Below are 27261 nucleotides of genomic sequence, written 5' to 3' on the forward strand. Positions count from 1 at the left end.
AATAATATAAATTTATACAAATATGTCATTCTCCAGGAGTTGAAGAGGCTAACCTGCTCAATACCACAATTCTCTGTGGCAAAATCAATAAAAATCTTTCTGTGCTAGCCCCAAACAGATAATAAGTGCTTTTTCAAAATTAAATCACCACTCTGATAGGACATGTGGGTGCCTTGCCTTGCATCATTCTGCATCCAGCTATTTTAATTTGTAATGCTGACAATTCCTCCTGCATAAATATCCTCTCAAGAGCAAATTGGGCCAGGCCCCCTTATCTCTGTCAGATAAGAAGGGGTGCCATGACCCAGCCCTACAGCCCAGCAGCTGCAGGAGAGAACTCACCCTGTTGTTGTGGTCGCTGACTTTGATGATGGGCTCATTCTTCCTGAGATCCCACACGGTGGCCCGGCCACTGGGGCTGGCAGATGCCAGGATGTGCTGGACTTGCCTGTTCCATGCAATGCAGCTGATGTCCTCCAGAGGCTGCCACACACACAACAGCCTGTCACAGCCCTGCCACGCTGCAGACTCAAACCCTGCTATTTTCAGCACTTGCTAAGTGAGAAACCTGCAAGGAGAGTGCCCCGTGTACTGGGGGTGTTCTGGCTTCCTTTCTACACATGCTGTAGTATAACCTTCTTGTCTCCAAACCATCATGCAGTAATAAACTAATTTTCCAGTAATCGTGAACTTCTGTGGAATTGTAACAGCAACAGAAGAGTATTTGCATTCAAACAACTTCCTCCCATTCTTTCACTTCCTTCACAAGACAAAATGCACAAAAGACTATTGTTTTTCCCACAGATCATCTTTAACAGAGACAGGCTAAACACTGGACCTTGAGTATAGCAATTAAGCCACTCCCAAACTCACCAAGGTAACTGCAAAACCTACTGTCTCATCTGACTTCTAAGTAGCTGCTTTTTATTTTTCTCCTATTTTTCTCTGTGTACCTTCACTATCTCCAGATTTGTGCATGCAGTGAAGCACACAGAGAAAGACTAAAAGATCTAGAGAAGGATGCTAAAATGGTTATGCTATTTGAAAAGGAGAGACTCTGCTTGTTGCTTGATAAACATTTCTCAAAGATTAAGGGAATACTACAGCTTTCCCTGGCCAAACACAATTTCTTAACAAAAAATTGCCACATGAAGACATGGCTGGCTTGTGCAGCAAGCCAAAACTGCAGGTCTGTTGTGGATAAGGAAGACAGCACATCCAGAGTTGCTGCAGGGGAAGCACAGCACACCACTCATTGCATGAACCCATGCACACCTGCACTTAGAGGCACAGCCAGGACACTGCTCTCCAGGGGTTACAAAAAACAGCAGCATCCAGTCACCCTTGTATGCAGCTACTACCCAAGTTAGACTTCAAGAGGCTTCCCCCACACTCCATGCCCTTGAGACTGCTTTAAAACTGCAAATTTCAATCAGCTCTCACTTAACTGCCATGCATCTTTTTCAGGAGTTGGCTCTGGAGAATTTAATAAACACAAATCTGATACCTGTGTCTTGACTCCTGGTGTCATTGGTGTAGCAAAGTTGTTCAAGTCCCAGATATAGATCTCAGACTCATTAGCACCAGAGGCCACCAGATTAGTCTGTAAGAAACATTAATAGACATTAAGAGTATTTTCAGCATCAGCTTTCCCAGTCTTAGCTGCTGGAAGGCACCAGATCTGCAGGACTGTGTGAATGCCCCTGTCAGCTCAGGATATAGGAAAAGATACAGGAGTGACAGGGCAGGGGAGGAAGCAGTGCTGCAGTTACAGCCACCATAGAGCTTTGCTCCAGACAGTGTGGCATTCCTGCCCTGCCCACAGTGAGTGCAGCCACCCAGAGCACTCCTGCACCTGAGATGCCAAAGTCCAGGCAGGGCAACATGAGCCAAGGTCACCAAGTGCCCTTTGGTCACATTTTGTGGCTGTTGACAGGCAAGTCCTGAGTTCATAACAGGCAGAAAGGGATAGAAAGGAATTCAGAGAGGATACAATGAACACAGCACAGCCCTGCTAGAGGCAAGTGTGCAGGGACAGAAGTGTTATTTAGGGAACAAATCCAACTGAATTCTCACACAGCTGGTGGCAACAAGGAAAAACCAACACACTGTATCTAGAAGGAAGTAAATGCTCATTGGTGATGTGGGAAGGATTGTCAGCTTTGAAAGCCCTTCTGCTAAAGAGGCCACATGGCTGTGTTTCCTTGCTGCCTCCTTTTTCCAAACAACAACACTTAGAGGCCTTGCAGGTGGATCCTACCCAATCCCCAAAGAAGATACCTGAAAACTGATCTCACCAGAAACACGAATGAGAGCACATAATTCTTTCCTGTGTGACTGGCACAGTGCACAGAATCCAAGAGAAGAGACTGACTAACAACACCCTGAAGAGCACCTCTAGTTCACACATAAGCAGAGCTAAAAAGATCAACTAAATTGACAAGGTAAACTGATGAGGGGAAGGAACAAAGCAAACACCTCAGGCACTTTTATTTCCCATCCTGAAATGCCAGTAATGGGACAGGCTTTTTTACTAAATACAGACACTCAAACACCAAATACAGTTCATGCTTTTCAGGGGAGGGGAAGCAGCAGAAACATCTGAAGTTACAAGTTAAGATAGGCCATTCCTCTGTTGATGGTATGTTAAGAGGAAAGCAGAAACACCAACCTGGAACATGTTGACATCCAGCGCTCTCACTGGTCCCGTGTGCTTGTCTTTCTGGGCTATTATTACCTCAGCCTCTCCATCTAAGATTTTGGCTGTGTCATACAGAATGACATTTCCATTTTCACCCCCAGCAATCAGGACTCCAGACACTCTGTCCCCTGAGGTCATGCTGTGAGGGCCCCAGATCAGCTTGTGGTACCTGCAAGACACAGAGGGGCCCACAGTCTTAGAATCATTCACAGCTCCCTGTAGGTTGATAATGTCATTTTTTCTTACTCCAGGTAAAGTCAGAGAAAAGCATTGCCTGCATTTTTCCTGAAGGACTAGTATCTGTACAACCCCTTCTATCAGGAAGACATGCCTCCATTCTGCTCATTAACAAGAGGTACAACACGCACAACCAATAACCCACAAACTGAAAACACCTCCCATCTCCTGGCTGCAGAATCAGGTAAGTGCTCCCAACCACACACAGGAATAATCAAAGTAAGCCCATCCAGCCACAGTCTGGAAAGAAACCTCTGCATTCTGCAAGCAGCTTCATACAGGAGAAGAAAAAGGTGAAGCTAGAAAAGTTCTATATCCTTTTCTACAGCTGTGCTTTTGGATGTGTAAGTGTTTTTCTGCCATACCAAGAACTCAGCAAGTTTACTCAACATCACAGACACATCTCTTGGACCACAGCCTGATTTCAGGCTAACTCAAGAAGAATCAAACATACTTTAAGAAATTAAGAACACTATTGTGTCTATCCGTAAATACCCAAATACCCTTCAACTCAATTAACTTCCTGCATAAGCCAAACAGCATTCCTGTGCACTTAGCCATGCAAAGAGTGAATATGTTCTACATAAAATGACACAGCCACCTCAGCTCTTATGCAAGCAGAAAGCAAACCCACATTGACTGGAAGGTTACAAGGAGATACTTTAGCATTCACTGTAATATTGCTCATCTCTCTGTTACCTCCAGGAAATCTTCAAGTAATTTCTTTAAACCATAGCAGCTTTAGCATGGTAAGATAGATACTGCAGAAAGGTACCCAAAGAGCATATGCTGGGTGAAAAATACAACAGCCAGGTGTGCTGACATTACAGCAGGGATTCACAAAGAATGATGCTACAAATGGAAATTGGTCTGTGATATCAGACAGACCCACTCCTGGGTATGATTTTTATGCTTCTGCACCTAACTATGGAAGTTTACAAGAAACTAAGTGACTGACAGAGTTGTCCAGGTACCACTAGCAAGACTGAACAGGACTTAACCCAAAATGAAGGCAGGAAACAGTGAGGAGCAAAACTCAAAAAATTAACTGTTCATATAGCTCTCTCTTGCCCTTTACTCTTTCCAAGATAAAGCATAGTTCTATAAAAGCAGTGCAAAACTTTCCTTGGAGAGCAATTAAGGATTTATCTTTTGTGGGTCTAATTACCTGGACATTTTCATTTGCCACAAACCAAAATACAGCCTGACGTATACACTGCTATCTAATCTTTAAAACAAACAAACAACCCTCAACCTCCTTTTTAATCATTTTCTGTGGGCAAAGTCAAATTCTTGTGCTCCTGGTCAAGTGAGTTACTTTCCAAGGAGCAATGCAACCTATAAGGAGTGCTTCTAGAAATTCAGTAAGCAAATGGCAAGTCTTGAATCTCAGCCACAGTTAAAACAAGGTAGAAGAATTAAAAATCCAACACTGCCTCCTGCTCTGAGCAGGTCAGTAAGACATGCTGGGCATTTAAAAAGGGATTGTGGCTGTTTCAGCTCTGCCAGAGAGCTGCTATGCTGAGATGGAAACTGGATGCTCTGATGCTAACAATATTTGTCTGGATAAGCACATGGTAAGGAACTAACAGCTAAGTGGAGCTGCACAACCAGAAATCTGGCTTCCCAGCTGTAGGAACACATACACAACAGGAGTCCCCCTGAAATGTCTAAACACAAACAGGATGGTGCAATATGAAAAGCTGTATTTTCACAATTTCACATTTTCTTCTGTTCTCTTGTGAATCCCAAAGGCTTCCTAAAATAAAGGGTCCACACATATATTCAAAAATGTTCTGTTTATGTCAAAGCATAAGATGCTTGCTTGGAGTCCAAGCTCACTACCCCACAATACCAACTGCACACACTTGCCTTCATCTTTCAGTGCTGAGCTTCTGCTTTTCTCCTCAACAAGTGCAGGCAAAGCACATGAAGTGACACTTCCACAGAAACCACGTGTAACAGTCCCATACTCTCACAACACTGCCTACCTGTGTGAGGAGGAGAACGTGGCACAGCTCTTCATATCCAGTGAAGGGTCTGCTAAGTCCAGCTCAAATATTTCTAGAGAAGCACTTGTACTGAAGGTTGCATCCAGCTGCTGAGCTGATGTACCTGTGAGGAAGCATGTTGGGAATGAGAATGCCACGATGCACTCCAAATGCAGCACAAGGGGAAAAAACCATCATCCTTCCAAAAAGGATTCTGAGATGGGGTCAGGCTTTTGTTTCTGTTACTTAGATATAGTCCCACACAACTCTCCTCCCCATGGTTCTCCCTTCAGGTGTTCCTTAATGAGGAAAAGCTTTGGGCAAGTACCTCTCCCTGATGATGCACAGAATACGATTAAAGTTACAAAGGAGCCACAAGTGACTAGTGCCTTGGATTGGTGTCAGCTTTCCCTGGCAGAAAGAGCAGGATGCTTGCTGTCACTTGCAGAATGCAAAGCATGTTTTTAATCAACACAGTGCAAGAATTCCACTCAAAGCCCCACAACACATACCCCACTCCAGCCCTCAGGACACAGCTTTCAATAATGGCCCCTTCATGGCAGCCAGCACACACAGCACGTGCTTCCCAAAAAAGCTCACCTGTGGCCAGGTAAATGGGGTGCTGCTGGGCAGGGCTCCATGCCTGCATGGCAGTACGGTCTATTTCCTTCAGTTTCATTTTGCTGAAAAGTAAGACCAAGAAAGGCGATGCTGAAATGGTGCATGGTGAGACTGCACTGCCACGATTTCGGGAACCGCATTAGGACTTGGCAGAAGCAGCCAAGAAGGAACGGTTTTCCTAAAGATATCCCACAGACAGACACCCAAGCCATCCCCTCCCGAGGAGACCGGGGAGAGGGGAGGAATAACTCTCCATTGGCAGAGTAACATTGACACGTAGAGGAAACTGACGAGCACAACACAGGAAAACGTGGGCAAAGCTTCGACAGCTGTGAAAACCCCTCTTCTCACGGCACCAAGGCATCGAATACCTTACAGCAGCTTTCTGCCTTAACCCACGAAACAAGCCCAGCCCGGGAAGACCCTCCCCAGACGGTGCCGCCGGACACCCTCGGCGGCTCCTTTCTGGGTGTTATTCCAGCCCCTCAGGGCTCCCCCCGGCCCGGCCAGCGGGGCCGCCACCCTCGCCCCGCTCCCGAAGGGAACCGGAGGAAAACAGCCGCAAACCAGAGGATTCCGCCGTGCCTGCCCTCACCTCGGCGTCCCCGGCGCTCAGCCGTGCCCGGACCGCTCCAACGTGGCAGCCCCGGCGCCGCCTCCCGGCCGCCACCGCCTTCCGGGCGCGCCCCGCGGCTTCCGGGCGGCGGCTCGGGCCGCGCCCGCCCTCACGGCGTGCGGCGGGAACCGCGGGGTGGTGGTGGTGGGAGTGGGGGTGTGTGTGTGTGGGGATGGACAGCCGCCTCCGTCCGCGCGTGTCCTCCGTGTCAGCAACCATCGGCCCTGGGGAAGAGGGAGACTGGTTAGGGGCGCCGGGACCGGGGGGAGCGCGGGGGCCGCGGTGCCGCCTGTCCTCAGCTCAAGGGCAGTAATCATGGCGTGCTCATGATGTGAACAGCAGTGAGGCTCATCACGGGACAGGGGCCGCCCCAGGACGGGGGAACAGCCCGAGGGAGCTCAGCCGGCTTCCACGGCCGGACCCACCTCCTCACGGCAGCCGGGGCACAGCTCCGCTGTCGCCTCCCGCCGCCGCGGGGCTTCGCAGCCGCTCTGCGGGCACACGCCGTGCGCGGGGCGGGCGCTGCCCGGGCCGCATGGCACAGCTCGGCAGGGCACAGCGGGAGAGACGGCGGGCGCCGCCGGCCCCGCTATAAATAGGAGCTGGAGGCCCTGCTCCCATTGGCGCTGAGGATCGCCGCTCCCGGTTGGCTCGGCGCGCTCCCGGTCCCGCCGCGCCCAATGGCGAGGCGGTGGCGGCGGCCAATGGGCGGGCCCGCGGTGGCGCGAGCGCGGCGGCGGCGTTGCGCGCGGGGCCGCCATGACGCGGAGCTGCTCCGCGCTGGGCTGCACCGCGCGTGACACCGGGCGGAGCCGCGAGCGCGGCATCTCCTTCCACCAGTGAGTGCGCCCGCCCGCCGTCCCTCCATCCCTCCATCCCTCCATCCCTCCATCCCTTCATCCCTTCATCCCGCCGTTTCCCTCTGCCGCAGGTTCCCGGTGGACGCCGCGCAGCGCCGCGAGTGGATCCGCGCCGTGAACCGCGTGGACCCGCGCAGCCGCCGCGCGTGGCGGCCCGGCCCCGGCGCCATCCTCTGCTCCCGCCACTTCGCCGAAGGGGACTTCGAGCGCTACGGGCTGCGGCGGAAGCTGCGCCGGGGGGCCGTGCCCTCCCGCTTCCTCCCGTCGGTGCGGGCGGGTACCGGGCACGCTCCCCGCTCCCCCGGGGATTCTGCCGTGCGCCATGACCGCCCCTTTCCTTCCCCCGCCAGGAGCCGCCGGGCGCCGGCCGCAAGAGGAGCGGGACTCCGGTGAAGCAGCCGCTGCCCAGCCCTCCCGCCGGGGACCACAACTACAGCCTGCAGGGCCAGCGGGCGGCCGAGCCGCGGGCCCCGCCGGACCAGCAGCCGCCGCCCGCCGCCGGGACACGGGGCCCCGCGCACCGGCGCAGGACCGTGCCGAGCATCCTCAGGGAGCTGGCGGAGAAGCGGCAGCTTCCTGGGGAAATCGTGAGTTCGCTGCAGGCGCAGTTTCCAGGTACTGCTGAGGCAGAGTGCACTCCCTCGGCCCGGTTTCGTGTCTTTGCTTAACCCATGCCGAGGAAGAGGCGAGGCACAGTGGTGTCATTGCTGAGCCCTACACTTCACGCCAGACTTGTTCCAGAGGCCACGCTGTTGCCTTGCATTCTGCAGTGCATTTGAGTCATGCATCCCAATGTTTGCAGTAATTTGTTTCGCTAAAGTTCACCTTTTGTGCTTTCTTAAGCAGATTTGCCTCGAGAGTTGCACAGCTGGAGACAGAGAGCAGACTACTCACCAGAAATGAGGCAATTTGCTTGTCTTCTCCATCTCTACCATATTAAGGCCTACGATTACCTACGGAAGATTCTTCCCCTCCCTCATCCTTACAGCCTGACCAAGCAAGTTTTTATTTATTCATTCATTAATTTCCAGGTACTTGTGTAGAAATAGGTGTTAGAGATCTGTCCTGAAGCTGCTTCGTTACTTCCCTGCATGGTCAGTGCCTTCCCTGGCTTCCCATCTGTAGGATGAGAGGCAAGAAACTCAGACTGTGCATGAAGGAAAGCACGGCTGCCTTCTTTGCCCTGCATGCCTGCTGTGCTACTCTGGGCATAGCTGACCACGTCCTAAAGTAAAAAACGCTGCCTATTGCTTCAACTTTTCCAGAATTGCATCTCCTACTCACATCCTCCCTCTTTTTTTTCCAGCTGGCTGTCTAACAAGGAGGCTGCTGCAGGCTTCAGCAGCGAGGTTTTTCTCCGGCTTCAGGAAAAGGTGGAGAGAGGGGATCAGGCCTACCGCTCCTGCGGCGTGCTGGTGCAGGCTGTGTCCCTGCAGAAGCAGCAGGAGTGGGACCCACAGAGCAGGCGGCTGACGGGCTTTGTTGACTTGGGAGCAGGCGTGCTCGATGCTGACGAAGCTCCGCTGGCGTCGGAAGCGGTAATCCTCATGGCAGTCGGCATCTCCAGCTCTTGGACAGCCCCCCTTGGCTATTTCTTGGTGAACAGCACGTCCGGCCACTTCCTTGCTCAGCTCCTTCGTCAGGCTGTCAATAAGCTGAACAACGTTGGGATTGTGGTCCTGGCTGTGACATCAGGTGCCTCTGCCCGTGGTGCTGAGACTGCCAGAGCTTTGGGGATCAGGATGGATCCCAAAAGGCTTCAGTGCACTTTCCAGCATCCACCCGGTTCTGCTCACAGCATCGCGTACTTCTTTGACATTTGTCATGCCCTCCTGCTGGTAAGGAACGCTCTGCAGTGCCTCCAGAAGATAGAGTGGCTCGGTGACACCGTGTGCTGGCAGCATGTGGTGGAGCTGGCAGCTTTGCAGGAGCAGAGGCTCTGCAGTCCTGAGTCAGGCAGGGCTAAAGGGAGTTTCCACCTGAAGGTCAACCCTGCTACCCTGCTGTTCAGCGAGGGTGTTGCTGAGGCTCTGGAGCACCTCCAGAAGCTGGGCCTGGCCTCGTTTCAGAGCTGCAGCGGTACTGTCAAGTTTGTGCGTCTGATGAGCTCTCTGTGCGATGCGTTTGATGGCACAGGTCCCTATGCAAAGGAGCCCTTGCTAGCTGGAAATCACACCAAAATAAGCAACCTCTTCGATGAGGCCAAGAGCTGCTTTGTCAACTTAACAGACTCTGCGGGGAGATACATTATTAAGAGCAAACGCAAACTGGGATTTCTGAGCTTCTTGCTCAATGCTGAAAGCCTCAGGTGGCTTTCCTCCAACTACACATGTCCAGAAGGCACTCCTTCCCCCCACCTCCACACACATGCCTTCAGCCTGGACCCCCTGGAGCAGTTCCTCGGGGCCCTCCAGCAAGCCTGTGGCAGCAGTGGCAGCCCCACCTGCACCGTGTTCCAGGCTGCTTACCACAAACTGCTGGCCAGCTGCAGCCTGGCACCCAGCTCACCACACAGCAGTGGCAATGCCAGCCCCCAGGACGTGTCCCTGTGTCACAGGAGAGCTCTGACTCTGGGCAGCATTCGTGCCCAGTATCACCCAGCTCCTGGGAGGACTGTGGTCCCAGAGTATCCCTACAGTGCAGGCCTGCTTTTGCCCAGCTGTGCCTTGAGCAATGCCCTGACAGATCTGTCTCTGTATGCACAGAGCCTCGCCTGCACTGCTGGCTGGCTGGCTGAGCAGCTGGCCTTGGACTTGCACTGTGAGGCTTGTCTTGCCTCTCTCTTCGAGGCAGATGAGAGCAGGCTAAGATGCAGGTCAGTGCTCTACATAAAAAAGTTGGGTGGAGTGAGTCTGCCCTCGGCCAGTGTGCACCATATAACAAGCATTTCAGAACAAGTCCTGAACCAATATGGCAAAGTAGGAGGTGCCAACAAAAATACCAAGTTGTGGCATTTACCTCTAGAACAGAAAGTGTTCCAGGAACTTCTGGGAGAAAGCCCCCTCTTTCCCACCCTCACAAACCACTTCTTTGAGGGGGAGCTGGGCATCAACAACCACTACACAGTCCTAGTAAGGAAAATAACACGGTGTTACCTAAACATAAGAACAAATCCTGCCCAACACCTGAATTTGAAATTCCCTTGCACAAGGCACAAATTGAAGAGACTGAAGGGAAAGCATTTATTTCCATCACCACTGGGTAGCTGTCAGTCAAGTTAAATCTACACATGGTCTAATTGAGTATTCTGGTTCCAAGGATAGCTGTTCCTTGAGGCTCAGTGCTGGACACATCTAGGCAGCACATGAGGAAACAATGCTGGCAAAACTAGTGGTGATAAGCAGTGATGTTTTGGGCCACTGCAAATCCCCTAACCAGAGTTTAACTGAGCAAAACAAGGGAGTTTATCTGATCCCCTGTTCCTTCTAGCAATCCTGCAAAGCAGCCACATATTTCATGAAACTTGTGTGGCAGATCAGGATGAGCAGTGGTTGCTTGTGGTGCCTGGGGCAGTGGTAGGAGACTCTGCACTGTCCCTGGAAGTGCTGGGTGGCTTTAGTGCTGTGAGTGCTCTTGCAAGAAGAAAACTGATAGTTGATGGGTTTGCAGGGGAATCGCATACACTGGCACTTGATTTCACCAAAGAGATGTGCTTTATAAAAGCTGGGGGCAAGAAAGCTTGCAGAGCTTCTACTTAAATAGGAAAATAAAGATGTGAAAAGAACATGTCAGCTTTCCAACACCTGCCAACATCAAACAGCTAAAGATGTGGTCAAGTCTTGATCCTCTAGCTCAGTGCTAGATTGTTGTGTCAGTGGCATCCAGGAGCACCAATACCCTCCTCCAGGGGCAGGAATACATGGCTGTGCTGCAGCAGGACAAGCATTTCAGTTCCCATTTCATGGCCCCAGCCTCCCAGGGCTGGCCTGTGTCCTGCAGCCCAGGGCACAAGTGCCACCAAATAGGACAGGCTTCTTCAGTTAGTTCATTTCCATGGAAAGGCAGCTGCCTCCAGTGCTGTGCCTAGAATAGCAAAGTTTGACAGTACTGCTGCTAAGGGCTTTCCCTTTGCCATACAGAACAAGAATTGCATCCATAGAGATGGAAGACAACTAATTCCCACAAAACCTGCTGTTCAATCACTTTCAAGATCCAGAGTGGAGTTGGGATGAAAAATGATGATCTGCCACATCCTAGGGCACTAATAATATTAAAGGTACCATTCTGCATACCAGTGACTTGACTGGTTGGTTTGGGTTTCTCTTCCTTCCCTTAGCTCTGCTGCATTCAATCCCTCAAGTTTTGCTTTGCACCAGAGAAATTCATACAATCACTGCTGGAAAGAACAAATTAGAACCTCTGGGCTTTTTTTACCCCAATCCAAATATCTATGCAGAAAACCATGTTTAAGCAACCACTGTCACAGAACCATTCCAGCTACAAGAGACACTGCAGGAAACTATTTCTTCCCTCTAAGTGATTTTTGGGACAACTGGCAAAATGCTGCTGAAATCCCAGTGGCAGATTGGTTGCAATTATGTAATATTGGAACATTTGCACTGCCTCTACCTCCAGCTCTAAGATGAATAGTTGTGAACTGTGCCATGGATTGCTGTGCATGACAGCACACCAATAACCAAGAGATACTTATTTATCTCTGATAGCATTTGGTCTCACACTGAAAATCCAAGTCAATACTTGCATCAGAAGTGGACCTAGTATTAACAATTTATTTTGATATTTCAGTGACAAACCTGAGTATATTTGTCGGTGCTGAAGCAAAAGAGTGCAAAAAAAATCATATTTACAGAATAGTATAAATGTTTATTTTTTGTGATTTATCTGACTGTTTTATTTGTACAATATAGAAAAGTGTATTCTTTGAATAGGTCTTGTAAATATAAATTTAATTTTCTACTTTTGGATGTAAACAGAACTATAAAATGAACCCTTGCCCCATTCCCAATTATTTTTTTATGTAACTGGATGAACTTGACTGTTAATCTTGTCCAGCAGTTTGATGCAAATGGCTAAGGAAGTACAAAAACCAATTAATACACTCTACACCAGGGAGAAGGGAGAGAGGAATCCAAGCTTAATATTTGAAAAAGCTTGTTAAAAACAAAATAGAAGAACTAAGAGCATTTGATTGCACCTTCAAAGTCTTTACAAGCAAAATATTCTCCAGCAATGCCATCATACATAATTACAACTGTAATCTAAATTTCACAAGTGCTTTTGCACACTGTATATAAATACACATCACAAAAGGTGCAATTTAGAGTAAGACACTGAATATATACAAAATTAACACAGATTGAAGTCTAAACAAAAGGCATATTGCAATCTGTTTGAAAAATAACGTAAGTAGGTATTACTTTATTCACTTACACTAATTTACATTTATACAAATCTTACTGGACAGACTAAATTAGGTCACTAGAAGGGAAAGGAATATCTGCACTATCTACAGGTAAAGTTACTGCACTGATTTTTTAGTAAATGCATGTCCTAATCATGAAAAAACGTGGCATTTACTTACACAAGAGGTGGATTCCCTTTTCAGAGATTTGCACAAACACTGCCATTTATGCTCAGGGAGATGTCCTTAGCAGACAGAGCCCTTCAGACAGTCACTGGCAGGTCAGACCTGGTCTGTGAGCCCACCAGTGCTGCTGCCTTCTCCCAGGCATTTCAGAGAGGCACCAGAGAAGGGTCAAGTGCCTTCTGCTCAGTGCACAGGGCTGGGAGGTGAAGCATCTTCCCAGCCTATTGCCTCCACACACACAGGCACATATCTCTGCTGCTGGTGTGCCTAGCCCCTACCTCTCCCCAGTCTGGCCCTGCTAGAAAACCTGGAGAAAGAGCTCTGCTGCATTTCTCTGTATTTACAGTTTTACAGAAGGAATACAAAATCCCTTTTGGAAAAAATGTAGCTAGTTCAGGCTGCAGTGAGACAGGTAATAAAAATGCCTGTGATTAAACATGGTTAATGGATGTTCATGATAGGTAAGTAACCCACCAGGTTAATTCTGCCAATCAAAAATGTGATATGAGATTGCCTGTAACAAATACTGAAAAAAATCCCCTGCCTTACTCTATACCCAGCTATAACTGATTGCCCCCCTTTAGTGTAAAAGGATCTGTGTCTGTTTTTGTAGCAATCCTGATTCTGTGCTAGTACTTTCTCTGATAACAGCTCTCACAATTATTCTAAACAACTGTAAAAGAGTCCTTATGCCAAGTAAATCGCCAACATGGAAAGAAGCAGCATCCTGAATACCCACAGCCAGGCTGAACATGATCCCTACCTGCATTTGCAAGTCCATTCAGATGGAGATTGTCATCTCCCATGACTCCAGCTTCTCAGGCCTAAACACTTTTCCAGGGTTACAGCTTGATCCTAGAAAACACAATGGACTACACAGCCCTACCACCAGTGGGGGATTAGGCTGCTGCAGACCCCTGAAAAACCAAGCTTGACCTAAACAACAGCATCAATCTGCTGCACACTTAGGAAACACCATGCTGGCAGACAGCCTGGCATTGTGGTGTGGCTGCTCTTCCTCACTTCTGAGGACAGGCCACTGTCCTAGCCTTCAAGTTCCAGCTCAAGAAACAACCTGAGCACTCTGCCCCATTCCTATCAAAAATTCCCTGTGCCATTCACCTCTACACTCCTTGGGCCCTGCTCCAGAAACATTCTCCATTACTTGCTCAGTGCTACATCTGCAAGAAACCTCTCTGTATTATTGCCTATGTATCTCACAGTGCTCCTTGCACTAAAGGGACATGCTGTGTCAAGTCCTACATACAAGTACTACCTTCCATTTAGATGCTTATTTCTACATATTTCCTTTCAGAATTATCTTGGATACACTGGTACCTCCATATTACAGGTCTGTCAGCAAAAGCATGACCTGGTTGTTGACAACACCTGTGTTTTCCTGTATGCACAGTGATGCAAATCCATACACTGTAAATAATATATATTATAATAATTTATATATGCCCTTCAGACAATTTTTCTGGGGGAAAGGGGAGAACACACCTAATTTTTAAGAAACCCAGGGTAAAAGCTGTACATTGGGAAGAAGAACTGACCTTTAGGTATTGTCTTATGCAGAAGAGGATTTAGCTAAGATTTAAAAGGTTCTACATCCTGTTATAAAAGAATTTCTTGTTTCAATCTTACACGGGTCAATTTACAACAAGCACCAAATTAACAAATATTATTAAATCCTTTATGCTAAACCAAAGTGTCCCTGTGCCTTAAGTGTTCTGTTCAGTCCTCTTGGTTGTGGCTCATGTGCACGAGTCAGCAGTTCATGGCACAAGGGTCACACTTGGACTTCCCTGCAGAGCTGATAACCCTCATCAGGCAGCGCCCAAACTCCTCCAGGATCATGCGCTCTGCTGCAGCTTTGGACTTGCCCGTCTTCTCCGCCTGCTCCGCCTGCGCCAGGAGGCATTCACAGGTGGCATCGGCCACCTCCTTGGTGACAAATGTAAAGGGCAGCCTGAAACAGAGAAACATCCACTTAGGGCCTGCAAAAACACACAAGGCACCTAACTCCAGGGCTGGCAACCTTTTGGTCTGAGGACTGATGGGATTTCATCTGTCCCATTGCTTCCAACAGTCTTCAGATAGTAAATAAGCCTCAGTTAACTGCCAAAAGAACTAGTGGGTCAGAATCCCTTCTGTTACAGGAACAAAGTGTTCCATTCATCTGACTGCTCCCACCCCTACAGCTTACACAGACAAAACTCAGAAATGACAGGGACATAGCTGTCACACCCATCAAAAACCTGTGTTAGAAACTGCTCAAAAAAGGTGCAGCATTGACTTACTTCCCACCACCACTGCTGAGTGCTGGTGTTGGCCTTGTCAGCAAGTCTGAGATCTGGGAAGATAACTTGGTCTTTGCAGCAGTCTGCTGCTGGACCCTGACCTCTGCAGCATCTGCTAAATGCATCAATGTCTTTCGCTCTGGGCTTTCTTCAAAATTTTTACAGCCAATGCATTTGCATATGGAAGAACACATGATTTTTGCCTGAAAGAAACAAACAGAATGTAAGAAACCTGTTGCAAGTTTGACTTCCCTTATGAGAAACCACAACAAAAAGGAAATATTGTTTTAATCTCTTACCAATTAACCACCAGAACAAACTCCCAAGTTGCAGTCTTCTCCCTACATTCTTACCTCAAGTTGAGAAGTCTTCCCAGAATATATACTTGAATCAAATCATAGAGCATAGAATGTAAATTAGTGGCTTCCCACTCATCATTTTCTTCATCAACCACCAGTTTCCAGCTGAATTTTGAGAGAAGTCTGTCTACACTGTCTCTACATCCACAGACTGATCAGTTAGCAGATGAAGTAACAACAACTTTTGCTTTTGAATTCCACAGACACATTCTATCCCACAGCATCTGTGGGATGCTGCTTCAACTCCTCCTAGGGACTTGATGCAGTAGATTGCTTTAGGAAATGGTGCTATTCAGTCAAGAACAGATCCAAGCCTAAGTTCAAAGTTGCTAAATTGTTTAAAATTAAAATTACAGAACAGTAATGAACAGTTTTTCCATGTATATTGCTTTCTATGTGCAAACTGCTGGGAGAAGAGGTAACATTATAAGAATGGAAACAAACAGAAGAGAAAACATTATAGCAATACAAGGAAGAGACAAAGCAAATGAGAGAAGTCACTACTCTAAAGGGAAAAAGCTATTTTTCAAATGAGATAATGTTCCTACCTCATAACACTCGCAGTAGTTTTTGAGACATCCCGAGCGTTTACAGTTACACCCTTTGCTGTGCCTCCGATCAGATTCTCCCTCCTTTCCTTTCCCTATTTTGGGCTTGAAGGCTTCAGGGTTTCTGTCCAGGCAGGCCTGTCAATGCAGACCCAAAGGGTCAGTCATTGCATGCAGGGAGCAGAATTTAGAGGTGCAATAAAAGGACTTAAGCCTTGCACATGTGGGAGGAGATCAGGGCATTATACACCCACTCTGCCCCGCTCTGGAGCTTCAGAAAAAAGCAGCTGAAGGACTGTGATCCCAGGGGGCATGGGAAGAGGCCCCTCACCTTTATTGCTTTTTGCCTATCGTTCTCATGGTCCAGGTTGTTATAACAATTTGTACAGTTGCAGTTATTGCAGAATTCACCATTTGCAAAACAGTCACAATACCTGAAACAGAAGATGCAGAAGGCATTTGTAAACATGACCATTACAGTGGTGTGTCAGAACTGACTCACACACTGCAGGAGCAGAAGTTCCTACTCTGGCACCAATGTGGGTAATGCTCAACTCCACACATACAAGGGGCACCAGCCTCACTTCAGAGCCAAAATCCACTAGTGCAGGTTTAGCTGCTGTCTAAAGACACAAGTGGAGCTACAGGGTGTCCACCTGAGCTCATCACATAGCACAGGTCTCCAGAGCAGCAAGACAAACTAATTTTCTGAGAGTGACTCTCAGGTCACCCACATTTTGAGGGCCAGTCTGCTGCAGCCATCTCACAGCCAGCTCCTGACACAGTCAGTCCAAGTCAGCCCTCAGGAGCCAAAACAAAAGGCAAGCAATTGGAGTGACAGTTAACAGGCAAACTAACCCAGCAAGAAGCTTTTTTTTGGTTAGTTTTGCCCTTTAGCTGGGATGGAAGAAGAGAAAAGGAATAACAATTGATACATCTGGGAGGCTTTGAAGCACAGGTAACCAGGGGAAATATCTGAATGAGGTTAAGGCTGACTTTAAAAAGGAATAAATATATGAACAAGAAGCAGCAAAAACATGGACAGGGAAAGCCAATCACGTTGCCATGCCTCATGTACCTCTGGTGCCTCCCATCAAAAACAACATCTCACCAATTCACAGCTTCACAGATCTGATGCATGGAAATACTGCATTCATCCCCAGCTCAAACATGGCTTTAGGCCACAACAAACTCTGACATGTTTCAAGGCTTCCAGGGCCACCTTCAGCTGATAGCTAAAAACTGCTGATCCTTTTCATTTGCTTTTCAAAGCTTGCTGGAAGTGTATGGTCATTTTTTGGAGCCTAAACCCATTGCTAAACTGGCTTTCTGTGGCTTGCCCAGCCTAGCACTACAAAAGCCAGATTAGGGCTGCCCTGGAGCCCAATGTAACCCATCAACAAGTTGAAATGGATTTTGGAGATTTTTAGCATCTTGAATGGCCCCAGGGACAAACTAAATCAAAAGCTTCTACAGCCCCTAATAGCTCTCCTGTATTTTTTTTTTTAATTCAGTGGTAGAATAGTCTTGGTTTCCAAAAGAAAAAACAAAAAAACAAAAAAACCAAAAAAAACCCCAAACAGTGCCAGCATCAATCCAGAATGTAAATGAGCAAATAATTTAACTGAGGAGATTTCTTAGTAGAATAAAAAGTGTGCCTATCTTGCACAAGCATTTGGGAAAAAATAACTTACTCTCCAGACAGAAAAAAAAAGGCTTTACTAGTGAGAAAGCACCTGTGTCAGAGTGAATTAACCATTTGCTCTGCACTAATGCCCAGAACACATAACATGAGTGATTTACAAGAAGAGATTTACAAGAAGAGCCATTACTCTCCCAGAATTTCTAGAGCACATTCAGGCACCAAAACCTAAACCCCTACACACCTAATATACATTGGGCACTGTGAGGTCAGTCATGTATGTAAAATATCTGAAAAACAGCTACACATCTTCCTGCTATGCAACAGACAAATCTGAGACTAGGGAACACCTCCCCATACAGAGGTGGGGTGCACAACACAAAAAGACACCCAAGCTTAAGAGTTTAAGCACACCTCTTAATTTGGATTCAGATGCCATTGCATCACTTCCCCTTCAAGTACCACACCCCTGATTTCCTCTTCATTGTCTAGGATTCAGGGAACCACAGATTAACTTTAGCATCTCCTCCCATTCCTGTCTCAAAAATACCAGTAAACTGATTTTGCCTCAAGGTGAAGAAACTCTCCTCCAAACTCTTCTCCTCCAAATGCTTTTGTGTCAAATTCTTACAAATATGTGAAATGAAAAAGCAAACTATCTCATGGACAAACAAGAGGCAGACCTATTAGTGAAGAATCACTTGTCTATTCAATCCTTTTATAAACCACACACAGCCCAATTTTTCTGAAGTATTTGATCCAGCATGGTATTACTGGTGCACTTCACCAAAGTACAGTAAATGCCCCTGAATGATACCATGAGATATCATTTCACTCATGGTACCAACAAGGCAACCAGAGCAGCTGAGTGGAATTTGCTCCACCATGCAATAAGGTACAAGATGCAAAATTAGATATTTTTAGAAGTTATGGTCCATATAGCTCACAGGAGTTACAAAATAACACATGCTCTGCAACATCTCCACCAACATCCACCTTAAATCAGCATCCAGACATACAATTTTTGACATACTTAAAGCCATTATATTCTGATACTTGGTGCATATTTGTGATCTTAAAAATAAGGCTTAAAAGACAAAAACTGTACCAAGCTGTACTTACAATTTCAAACACAGAGACTTAGTACAATTGCAAGGCTTCCTGGGGCGGTTTGCAGACTCAGAAGAAATTATTCTGTGGGGGGAAAAAGGGCATTTATATACACACAGTTTTATCAGTTTCTTCCTAGTTTAAATTAATGTGAACAGCTCATAATAAAAAACTTTGGAAAAAATCTTCATATTCTCCTTCCATTAGGCTTTTGGCTGACTGTGTTTCAAGAACTATTATAAATAGTGCCTTTCCAACCCAGAAAGAAATGCATTATTTGCTGCAAATTTGGATGCATGCCTGAAGTAGAAATTAGGCTTTAAAACTAGATGAAGCATAACTAAAAAACTGGAGTTAGGGAAACCTTCTCCAGAATCCCTTCAAGTGGAGTGGGACCAGATCCAACCAAAATTCACACAACATGATTGTGCCTTTTCTTTTGTTCTACTTGGAATTAAAAAAATCCCAGAAAACAAAAAATATCCTCTTTTGAATTATAGGAAAGCAAGCCAAACCACAGTATTCAGTTTTCAGATAAATTTTGTAGTAGACACAGTCTTTAACTGCTCCTAAAACTTGGATTTTGTGACACTAATCGCTTCTGATGAGATTTGTTCCATCCCTATCCAGCAATTTCTGCACGTAATACCATGGAGATTAAATCAAACCCGTTCATTTGAATAGCTGCATCTGGATTTGGGATTAGTTTGCATCAGTTGAGGTTGCAGCAACAAAAAGCACCTTCATGTTCACAATTTCCAGCAAACAGTAACACAAAAGGATTGTGCAGAACAGCTAAGCCTGCTTGCTGGATTGGCAAGGGAAAAATAATATACATTAGCTGCTTTTTTCATCCTTAAAGGAAAAATGCAAGACTGAAAAAAGCCAAAGCCTCCTATCAGGATCCATTTTGCTGTCTGGCTGAATTTCTGCATGTGTTCTAGCTTATATGTTGTTCAGAACCTCTGTGCAGCAATGTTGAGAAATAGTTGAGACCTGTAGCTCACAGGTACAAAAAAATGAGCAACAAGAGCTTTCAGATCAACTTTCTGCTACAAGAGTTCAAAAAACAGAAAGGAAAACACAGCTTTGATCAAGAGACTGGCTCAAATGTCAGAGAGATCCACACCCTTCAGTCAGAGGGAATAACCACACCACACTTGAGTATCCTGGAGAATTCCCCAAACCAAACTCCAAGATCTCATGCTTATCCAAGCAGCCTATTCTACAGGTTTTGGGATTTTTTCCCAACTCTTACCCGTTAAATGGCAGCCGTGCCTGGGACTGGACACTGGATGTCCCTGTGAAGCCAGTGTTGCTTGCTATAGATACATAGGATGACTGCTGCAGCTAACAAAACAAAAAGATTAATGATTGACATGAAAGAAATTATACAAGAGGATGTGCTACAGGTCTTTAAATTCCTGCACAAATCAGGAGCTTCCTTTATATACAAGCCACTTACTATGAAAGTAAGCAAAATGATTTGCATTCCACCTCCTCTGCATTCCTGAAACCACCACTTATTTTTCACATTAAAAAACCAAAATTTCTTCAGAACCTGCAACACTGCTCCAGGCTACCTTCTTTAGCATCACCTACAAGCAGCTGTTGGCACCTGCTGGGACAGGTTCTGGGGACATATTGGCACAAAGCAAAATATAGACCTACTGGGGCCAGGAAAATGGGGACAGGTTGTAACTGGAACACAAACCTGAGAGGAGAGGTTCAATAGATGCTAGTTTTAAGTAAAAATTGCAGAACTAGACTGGAAGGACATAGTAACAATCTTCAGGGTCAAACTGCAACTGTGACAAAACCAAAAGGCAACCAACCAGAAACCAGTCTGGCACCAGTAACGCCAGGACCTATCAGAGTCTTTGCTTCTACAAAGACTCTGCCTTCAGCAGAACATGAAATTTATTCCTTTCATCCTGATCTTGGCAAAGAGCAAAAAACTAATCCCTTGGCCTCAGTTGGGGTGACTGGTACCAGCTGCATCTGACCCCTAGCAATGTGCTTAGCATTAGCTAACTCCATTATAATGAAGACAGCCATACTCTGTGACCAAGCAGGTCACATATATGATCCCTTTCTCCTCATCATCAGGCCCTAAAGGTCCTGTGAGCCAAGCAGACAAACCAAAATTATTTCTTCTTCTCCTCCCTACAGGTCTCAGGATTCCTGGGTACCAGGCCAATTACTCTGTTCCTTACTAGCCATGGAGGTCTCAGGCACCCAGACAACCAGGTGCTGGTGACAGGCACAGAACAGGGAAGTGCAACAGCACAGAGCAGTTATAAAATCAAGCTGTTCCACATCCTAAGTGAGGAACCTGGACTGGAATTGCTGCTGGGCATTGAGCCCTGTGACTGCCAGTGACTTGTACTCTTCCATGTGATTTTCAAGCCTAGGTTATAATTGTTAAAGTGATGAAGCAAACTCTGTATCAAGATCTGATCCAATATGCAGAGCATCTGTGTGATTAGAAATTCCAGGCTGATCTAGATGATTTGAGTAAGTTGGCATAATAAATTCTGTACTGCACTATTGAAAATTGTACTACACTGATTCTGCTTCTAGAAATGCTGTGCTATTATGCTAATAAAAAGTCCAGGTGAGAAAACAAAGCTTCAGTTGCAACTATGATTGCAATTAAAGTGCCATCGTCATTCTGCCAAGGGTCCCTAAAAGAAACTGTTGCCTCAGTGTCAGGTGACAGTCACAGAGCAGGAATCTTTAAGAGAAAGACAAAATGTTCCACAAGAGCAGTATTTGCTTAAGCATCCCTGGGAAAGGCCATACCTGTGTGACATACTGAGCTGGAAGGACTGCATAGCCAACATTTCCTGTGCCAGGGGCTGGTGCCAGCACAGTGCCTGGGGGGAGGTTGGTGAGGTTGGGCTGGATCTGTGGCAGTGGAGTGGCTGGCATGATAAGTCTCTGTTGGGGCTGACTAGTAGTGACTATCTGAGAAGTTGAGTTGATGGGTTTGGGCACCACCTGGAGAGAAAAGAGCTCATTATGAAATCAGTGTTTCAGTCATTCAGAACACAGTTTCCTTTGTAGAACATTTCTTTACAGAGCTGGACACAGGCTTTTTTTCTGTCCAGCCAAAACAGGTGAGGAATATGACATGACAAATTGACTCACCTGTTTCACAGTCTGTGCTGGTACTATGGGAACTGACATACGCACTGGGGTTGCATTCACCACCACAGGCTTGGCTGGAGTCAAGAAACAACATCACATGAATGTGTGTTAGTCACCCCAAGCCCACAGTTCAGCCCTCCAGACTCCCACATGTGCATAACACAGAGGTACTTAATCCTGTAACTCACTTGGGTCTAGACAACACCTTTGGAAAAAGGTATTTGGCCCAAGAGCATGTGCACGCATTTCACAGCAATGGCTTAAAAAAACCAGCCAGGGTGCAGACCTCCTCTGGACACTGAATCTCCCTTACATCCCTTTTTCCTTGGAAATCTTTTATTCCATCACTGCTCTGGAAAGCATGGACAGAAACCAGCAAAAACATCTGGCACTTTTAAAGCAATTTACATGGGATGACCATGTTACAGGAGTTTTGGTAATATGCTTGTGGGCTGTCCTGCCTTCACACTTTTCATTTAGAGGAGGTGGAGGAGGTCATGAGCCACCCACCAGTCTGGTAAACTAGGGAAAAGCAATTTAAAATGCTCCCAGGACTCAGGCCCAACTACAGAGCAATTCAACAAAAAGGAGCATTTTCATATACAAACTAGTGATAGCAGCAGAATATGGAATTTATGGAAGTCTTACCACAAACAAGTACATCTGGCAGCCTTGACAGATCTGTTATGTATTTATTTTAATAGTTACAGAACAAACATGAAAGAAAAACCCAATAAAGAAGTCAGACAATATGCTACCACCAGCACTTACCCTGTTGCAGAGGCTGAGTATTCGTACTGGGATTCTGACTGGCAGATTGGGTTGAACTACTGGCTGTTGTGGCAGTAACCAGTCTGACATAATGAAACTTGCTTCCAGGTACCTGAATCTGCTGAACATTGGGTGCAGTTGCCAAGGGAATAATTGTCTTAAATTGAGATGTACCCACTCCTCCTACAGTAATGGTCTGCACTGCTGATTTCACAGCCTGTTAAGCCAACACAGACAGCACAAAGTTATTTGTACAAAGGCAGAAAGAACATCAGCATTTTTATTTTTCAATTTCTTAGTTGGCAACTCTAGCATACCATTCATACCCTTGAGAGAGAAGACAGTTACTCCCTTTTTGCTTTCAAAAGCACAACAGATGCAAAGGGATTAAATGCCTCTCAACAGCTCAGAGTAAACTCGGTTCCATTTTCAATGTTCTACACCAAACACCACAGTAAACTAGTATTTACATGAGTAGGGTAACTCAGTCTACTTCACAAGATACATCTGCCAAAACTATTTCAGGTGATTACAGAGAACATGGCTCAGTTTGTTTTCCAATCAAACAATCAAACATAGAAATATTCCTCTTATTAAAAACACATGGTGAGAACTTGCAGAACAGTTTGTGCTGGACTGCATCATGATTTTATTTGCATATGTACAGACATGTCCTGTTAAGATAGTTTGTGATTAATCCATAGAAATCACTGTGCAACCCTTGAGAGGAAAAGAGAACAGAATCCATAAACTTGTGGACATCAGAAAGAGTACAAGCTGAGAAATGAAAGAAGCAAGAACAATGAGGAATAGCAAAACAAATTCATTAAGAAAAAAGGCATAATGCTGAAAAAAAGGGAGCTTAGCAGACCTGTGCTATCTTACACCTGGAGAAACAGTATACCTGAAATTTGCAAAAGTTCGTTTTTTCCAACTTTTCTCATACTACAAACTAATAACAAGAAAGTTTTATTTTATTTATATACATTCATCAGTCTACTGGTTTGGTAACAGTCTCTTTTCCCAGACTTGCTCAATCTCAAACCTTGATTTAATCCTTCTTCTCCTTCCATTTAACTTTTTTTAGAGCTCAGCTTTTTTTCCTCAGTACCTTTTACTATTGGTATTAACCATATTGTCCTTGACATCAAGTTTAAGTATTACATTTGGTTGATGGTACATGTGAATTCTTATGAGAACATTTTCCCAGCTGCCCAGCTTTCAGCAACTACACAAATGAAATCTCAATTTGCACACATTTTACTAGAAAAACAACCCTGATCTTCTAAAAGGTGTTTTCCTGGGATTTTTTATTTTTCTTAAGACACTGAAACCTTAACAAGCTATAGCATCAAAATAAGCACTATGTGCAAGCACAGTCACAGACATTATTAAAAGGAGACCAGTACTCTCTAGCACACAAATGAGCAGCTGCTATCTAAGGACAACTGGGAAAATTGTAAAATTCAAGGGACAGTTCTTTTAAGGCATGTTCTTGAGCCCAGTGAAGATAGGTGAAGCCCCTGTGTTGTCTCAGGCAGCTTTGCATCAGAACTCCCACAGACATCTCTATTTTCTCACTTAGGGTGCTTGCATTAGAGAGACTTAACCTTTTAACAACTATTTCAAAAGACAATTTTCCCTGGGGAAAAAAAAAGAACAAATTCAAATCACTATGGTGTCCATATTCCCATATTAGCATTCCAATTATCTCCTGTATCAGTAAGATAAGACTGGAAAAATCTGAGTCTCATGCTGTACATGCATGTCCACTCCCAGCTATATCCATACTCTGGATGTATTTACACCCATAGACATCCCTTCATATTTACCACAACAAGAGTACAGATATTATGACAGAAAAAGATTTACCTAAGATCACAAAAGAGGAAAACAGCAGAAACTGTCCTTTGTAAGAAAGGTCAGTTTTGTCTTGTGATTAATTAATGGAAAACTATTTATAAAAGCTAATACGAAAAACCCAATTTTTCTAAAAATGAGACACAGGAAATAAATTTCAGGTTCTGTAGTTTTCAGCCCAGACCTCTCCAGCAGGAATATGAAGTCCACTGCTGTAAACCTCAGAAATACCTGAAAAGCAGCCCTAGGCAGTGGCACGGAAACATTGGCAGAAGAGAGAGAACCACCCAAAGAACTCCTCCTCCTGTCACAGAGTTTTTCAAGTGACTTGGGAGATACAGTAAATAAACAAGAATTTGCACCAAGTGGGGCTTTCCAGGTAGGAAAGCTGCTTTCTAACAGCATGCCCTTGCATGGGCTTGCAGTGGTTTGCACCCCTCAAGTGAAGAAGTACATGCTCCTTTTGCCAATTCCTAAGAAAACACCATTCCAAGAACACCGTGGGGACCAGTGCCAACCCGTGGTCCAACACTGCAGTTTCCAGCAAGCAATGACACAGACACACCAGAAGACAAAGGAAAGTCATCTGTACCTGGGTGGTTGTGTGGTTGACTATAGCCTTCCCAGGGGAGGAGGGTGCTGACTGCTGCACTGTGAGGATCTGCTGTCCTAACGCTACATTCAGTGGGACGCCCACCGTCTTCTGGGGGGAGTTGGGAGGCTGGGAGGCCACTGACACCACTGTTAGCTGCTTGGCAAAACAAAAAGCAGTTTAAACCTCTGTGCAGGATACAGGACCCTGTACATACACATTCCCCTCCTCAGGACAGTACAGCTCTCCACCAGAACAGAGCTCCTTCTGTAACAAGGGTGCTGCATTTCACCACAACTCACAGGTCCAGCTGTAACAACAGCAGATAGAGCCCTTAGGAACTTGAAGGCATCACTAGTTTCCAGCAGCAAAAGGCTCCTGCAGAAACCTAGCACTGCATCTGCATGGGAGTGAGAGGTTATCTTTTCATTTGTTTGTCAGGGCTTTTAAAAGGAATTTATCCCATTGAAGCCTGAGCACGGTCAAGAAGGATCTTCTAAATAACAGCGTTATAATTGGTACAATGACTATTTCACCATAAGTAGGAATTTTAAAGAAAAGCTGTTCGAAAGAAAAGAAAATTCTCACCTCACACTACTGATTCAAAGTATAAGAACATCAGTACTTCCAAATCTACACTGTAGTTTCCCACAGAGATCCAGTCTTCTGACCACATTTCTGCAGAGTGCAATGTTTGAACACTGTATATAACCACACCCTTTTCAAGACTGGTTTTCTACTTTTTGTTCTGAACTTCCTTATGTTTTAAGAAAAACCTGAAACTTAGAATTACTTATCTACAGTAAATTCAAGATGTAACCCCACAGAGTCTTTTCACACTCACTCCTAGTTAAAACAGTAACTTTAGAATAAAAATTAATTTCTTCTTGATGTTGCATCTCTTACTAATAAGTGTCAAACACAAGTCTTTTACTCCATCTATGTAACATTACATCACTAAAGCACAGCCAAACTAAAAGAATTCTTTATTCTTACTTTGCTTTTTATGCATTATATTTAGTCTGCCTTCACTGTGCATCTTGTCCCCCTACCTCCATTTCTCCAGCAATATTCCTGTTCTCAAGACAATTATCTAATCTAAAACACAAGTGTCACCTTTACCTGTGCCAATCTCCAGCTCTGTGTTTGTCAAGAACCACTGCAAATCTCATTTATTTCAGAAGTGATCAGGGAAGACTGAATTTGCCTGTGCAGTAGCAGGCAATGGTTAATAAGCACTGACCTATTAATATTATTGAGGTCTCCTCTCAAACAGCCTGTTGATGCTTTATGAAGGCATTAAAAATAGTCTGAGTGCTTGGCTAAGAGGGAACAGCTGCTCTCAGAATCAATGCTTAGGGAATGGCAAGAAATGGCAGGAATGGGGGAACTATGCAGTAATGCATATCTACTTAAAACCACAGTAAGGGAGCCAGTTGAAAAAAATCTAAATTAGGGCATTACCACAGAGCATTGTGATGCAAAATGGAGACTCTGGAGATATTTTTATGGACTCTGGAGATGTTTCTCTTGAGAGATAATAAAGAGCTTGTAGCAAAGACACAGAGAGCTCCATTCAGACCACTGTGCAGGAGGGATAGAAGGTCCTTACCTTATTGGGGGATTTGAGTGGTGAGATAGCTATTTTATTCGGTGTCTGTTGTGTTGGTGTACTCAAGGATGATCCAATGACTCCGCTCTCAGAGATGGTTATTGTCTTTGGTGGTGTCCCTGGAGCAGACTGTGAAAAAACCCTACCTATAAACAATGAAGATACCATCAGCTCCAGTTAGCCCTGCTCACAGTAACTTTTAAAGCAAAGATTTCCCTGCCATTTGTGCAATTTATCCCTGCTTCTGAGAGGGTATGGCCTGACAGGAAGGACACTGGCATTCCTTTAGTTAGATTTAGCAACAAAGAAGAAAACAATTGCTATTATTGCAAATAAAAAAAACAAGTCTGCTCTGGCTTTAAAAAAGAGCCAAAATGCACACTGAGCTTTCTGTGGCAGTCAGCTGATAATTCTTGACAGCCAGGACAGCATCCTGAGGAGCAGAGCCCTCCAATACACCTGCACACACACAAACACCCAGCCAGCTGGCAGTTTGCTGGGAAAGCCCTGGGCTGCAGCCAAGGTACAGAGAAACTGAGCATCTGTGGGGGACTACCTCCTTTGAAACCTCAGCCATCAAAAATGAGCTGTTACAGTGACAAAGAAAAAGGTGTTTGGTTTGTCTACAGTAAGCTCTGAGCTTCTGGGGTTTTTTCTTTTCTCTATTGACAGTTGTTTCTTTCACTGCCTAACAGTTCTTAGTCACACTACCACCCATGTTTCCATGTGTGTGTTAT

The 27261-nt window shown here is 45.6% G+C and overlaps 3 protein-coding genes across 26 annotated transcripts in view; 1 reads left to right on the forward strand and 2 right to left on the reverse strand.

The window, feature by feature from the left end:
- The window catches only part of SEC31A (SEC31 homolog A, COPII coat complex component), a 37866-nt gene extending 31123 nt beyond the window's left edge, over positions 1–6743 (reverse strand). For all 17 annotated transcript variants that reach the window (XM_079306486.1, XM_079306485.1, XM_079306483.1 and 14 more), the window contains exons 1-7: positions 6592–6743; positions 6146–6390; positions 5530–5612; positions 4930–5053; positions 2672–2870; positions 1508–1603; positions 343–483 (exon numbers count right to left, since the gene is read on the reverse strand). In XM_079306486.1, the coding sequence (XP_079162612.1) occupies positions 343–483; positions 1508–1603; positions 2672–2870; positions 4930–5053; positions 5530–5608 (639 nt within the window). In that variant the 5' untranslated portion in view covers positions 5609–5612; positions 6146–6390; positions 6592–6743. The remainder of the gene's footprint in view (positions 1–342; positions 484–1507; positions 1604–2671; positions 2871–4929; positions 5054–5529; positions 5613–6145; positions 6391–6591) is intronic.
- Positions 6744–6862: 119 nt separating this feature from the next.
- Positions 6863–8448, forward strand: THAP9 (THAP domain containing 9). Of its 2 annotated transcripts, XM_079306560.1 has the most exons (5): positions 6863–7005; positions 7098–7293; positions 7377–7641; positions 7873–8057; positions 8333–8448. In XM_079306560.1, the coding sequence occupies exons 1-5, from the start codon at positions 6926–6928 to the stop codon at positions 8342–8344; spliced, it is 738 nt and encodes a 245-aa protein (XP_079162686.1). In that variant the 5' UTR covers positions 6863–6925; the 3' UTR covers positions 8345–8448. The 2 variants fall into 2 exon arrangements, with proteins under 2 accessions (XP_079162686.1, XP_079162687.1); XM_079306561.1 differs by lacking the exon at positions 8333–8448 and having other exon boundaries at positions 7377–7613; positions 7873–8061.
- A 3381-nt stretch (positions 8449–11829) lies between these two features.
- The window catches only part of LIN54 (lin-54 DREAM MuvB core complex component), a 38303-nt gene continuing 22871 nt past the window's right edge, over positions 11830–27261 (reverse strand). For 4 of the 7 annotated variants that reach the window (XM_079306501.1, XM_079306499.1, XM_079306502.1 and 1 more), the window contains 11 exons: positions 26525–26670; positions 24913–25068; positions 22461–22677; positions 21690–21763; positions 21342–21539; positions 19795–19886; positions 18549–18620; positions 16116–16218; positions 15785–15922; positions 14878–15080; positions 11830–14546 (listed from right to left, as the gene is read on the reverse strand). In XM_079306501.1, the coding sequence (XP_079162627.1) occupies positions 14345–14546; positions 14878–15080; positions 15785–15922; positions 16116–16218; positions 18549–18620; positions 19795–19886; positions 21342–21539; positions 21690–21763; positions 22461–22677; positions 24913–25068; positions 26525–26670 (1601 nt within the window). In that variant the 3' untranslated portion in view covers positions 11830–14344. The remainder of the gene's footprint in view (positions 14547–14877; positions 15081–15784; positions 15923–16115; positions 16219–18548; positions 18621–19794; positions 19887–21341; positions 21540–21689; positions 21764–22460; positions 22678–24912; positions 25069–26524; positions 26671–27261) is intronic. The other 3 variants (XM_079306504.1, XM_079306505.1, XM_079306503.1) reach the window with 2 other exon arrangements.

This window comes from Erithacus rubecula (assembly GCF_903797595.1).
Source record: "Erithacus rubecula genome assembly, chromosome: 5".
Classification (NCBI taxonomy): Eukaryota; Metazoa; Chordata; class Aves; order Passeriformes; family Muscicapidae; genus Erithacus; species Erithacus rubecula.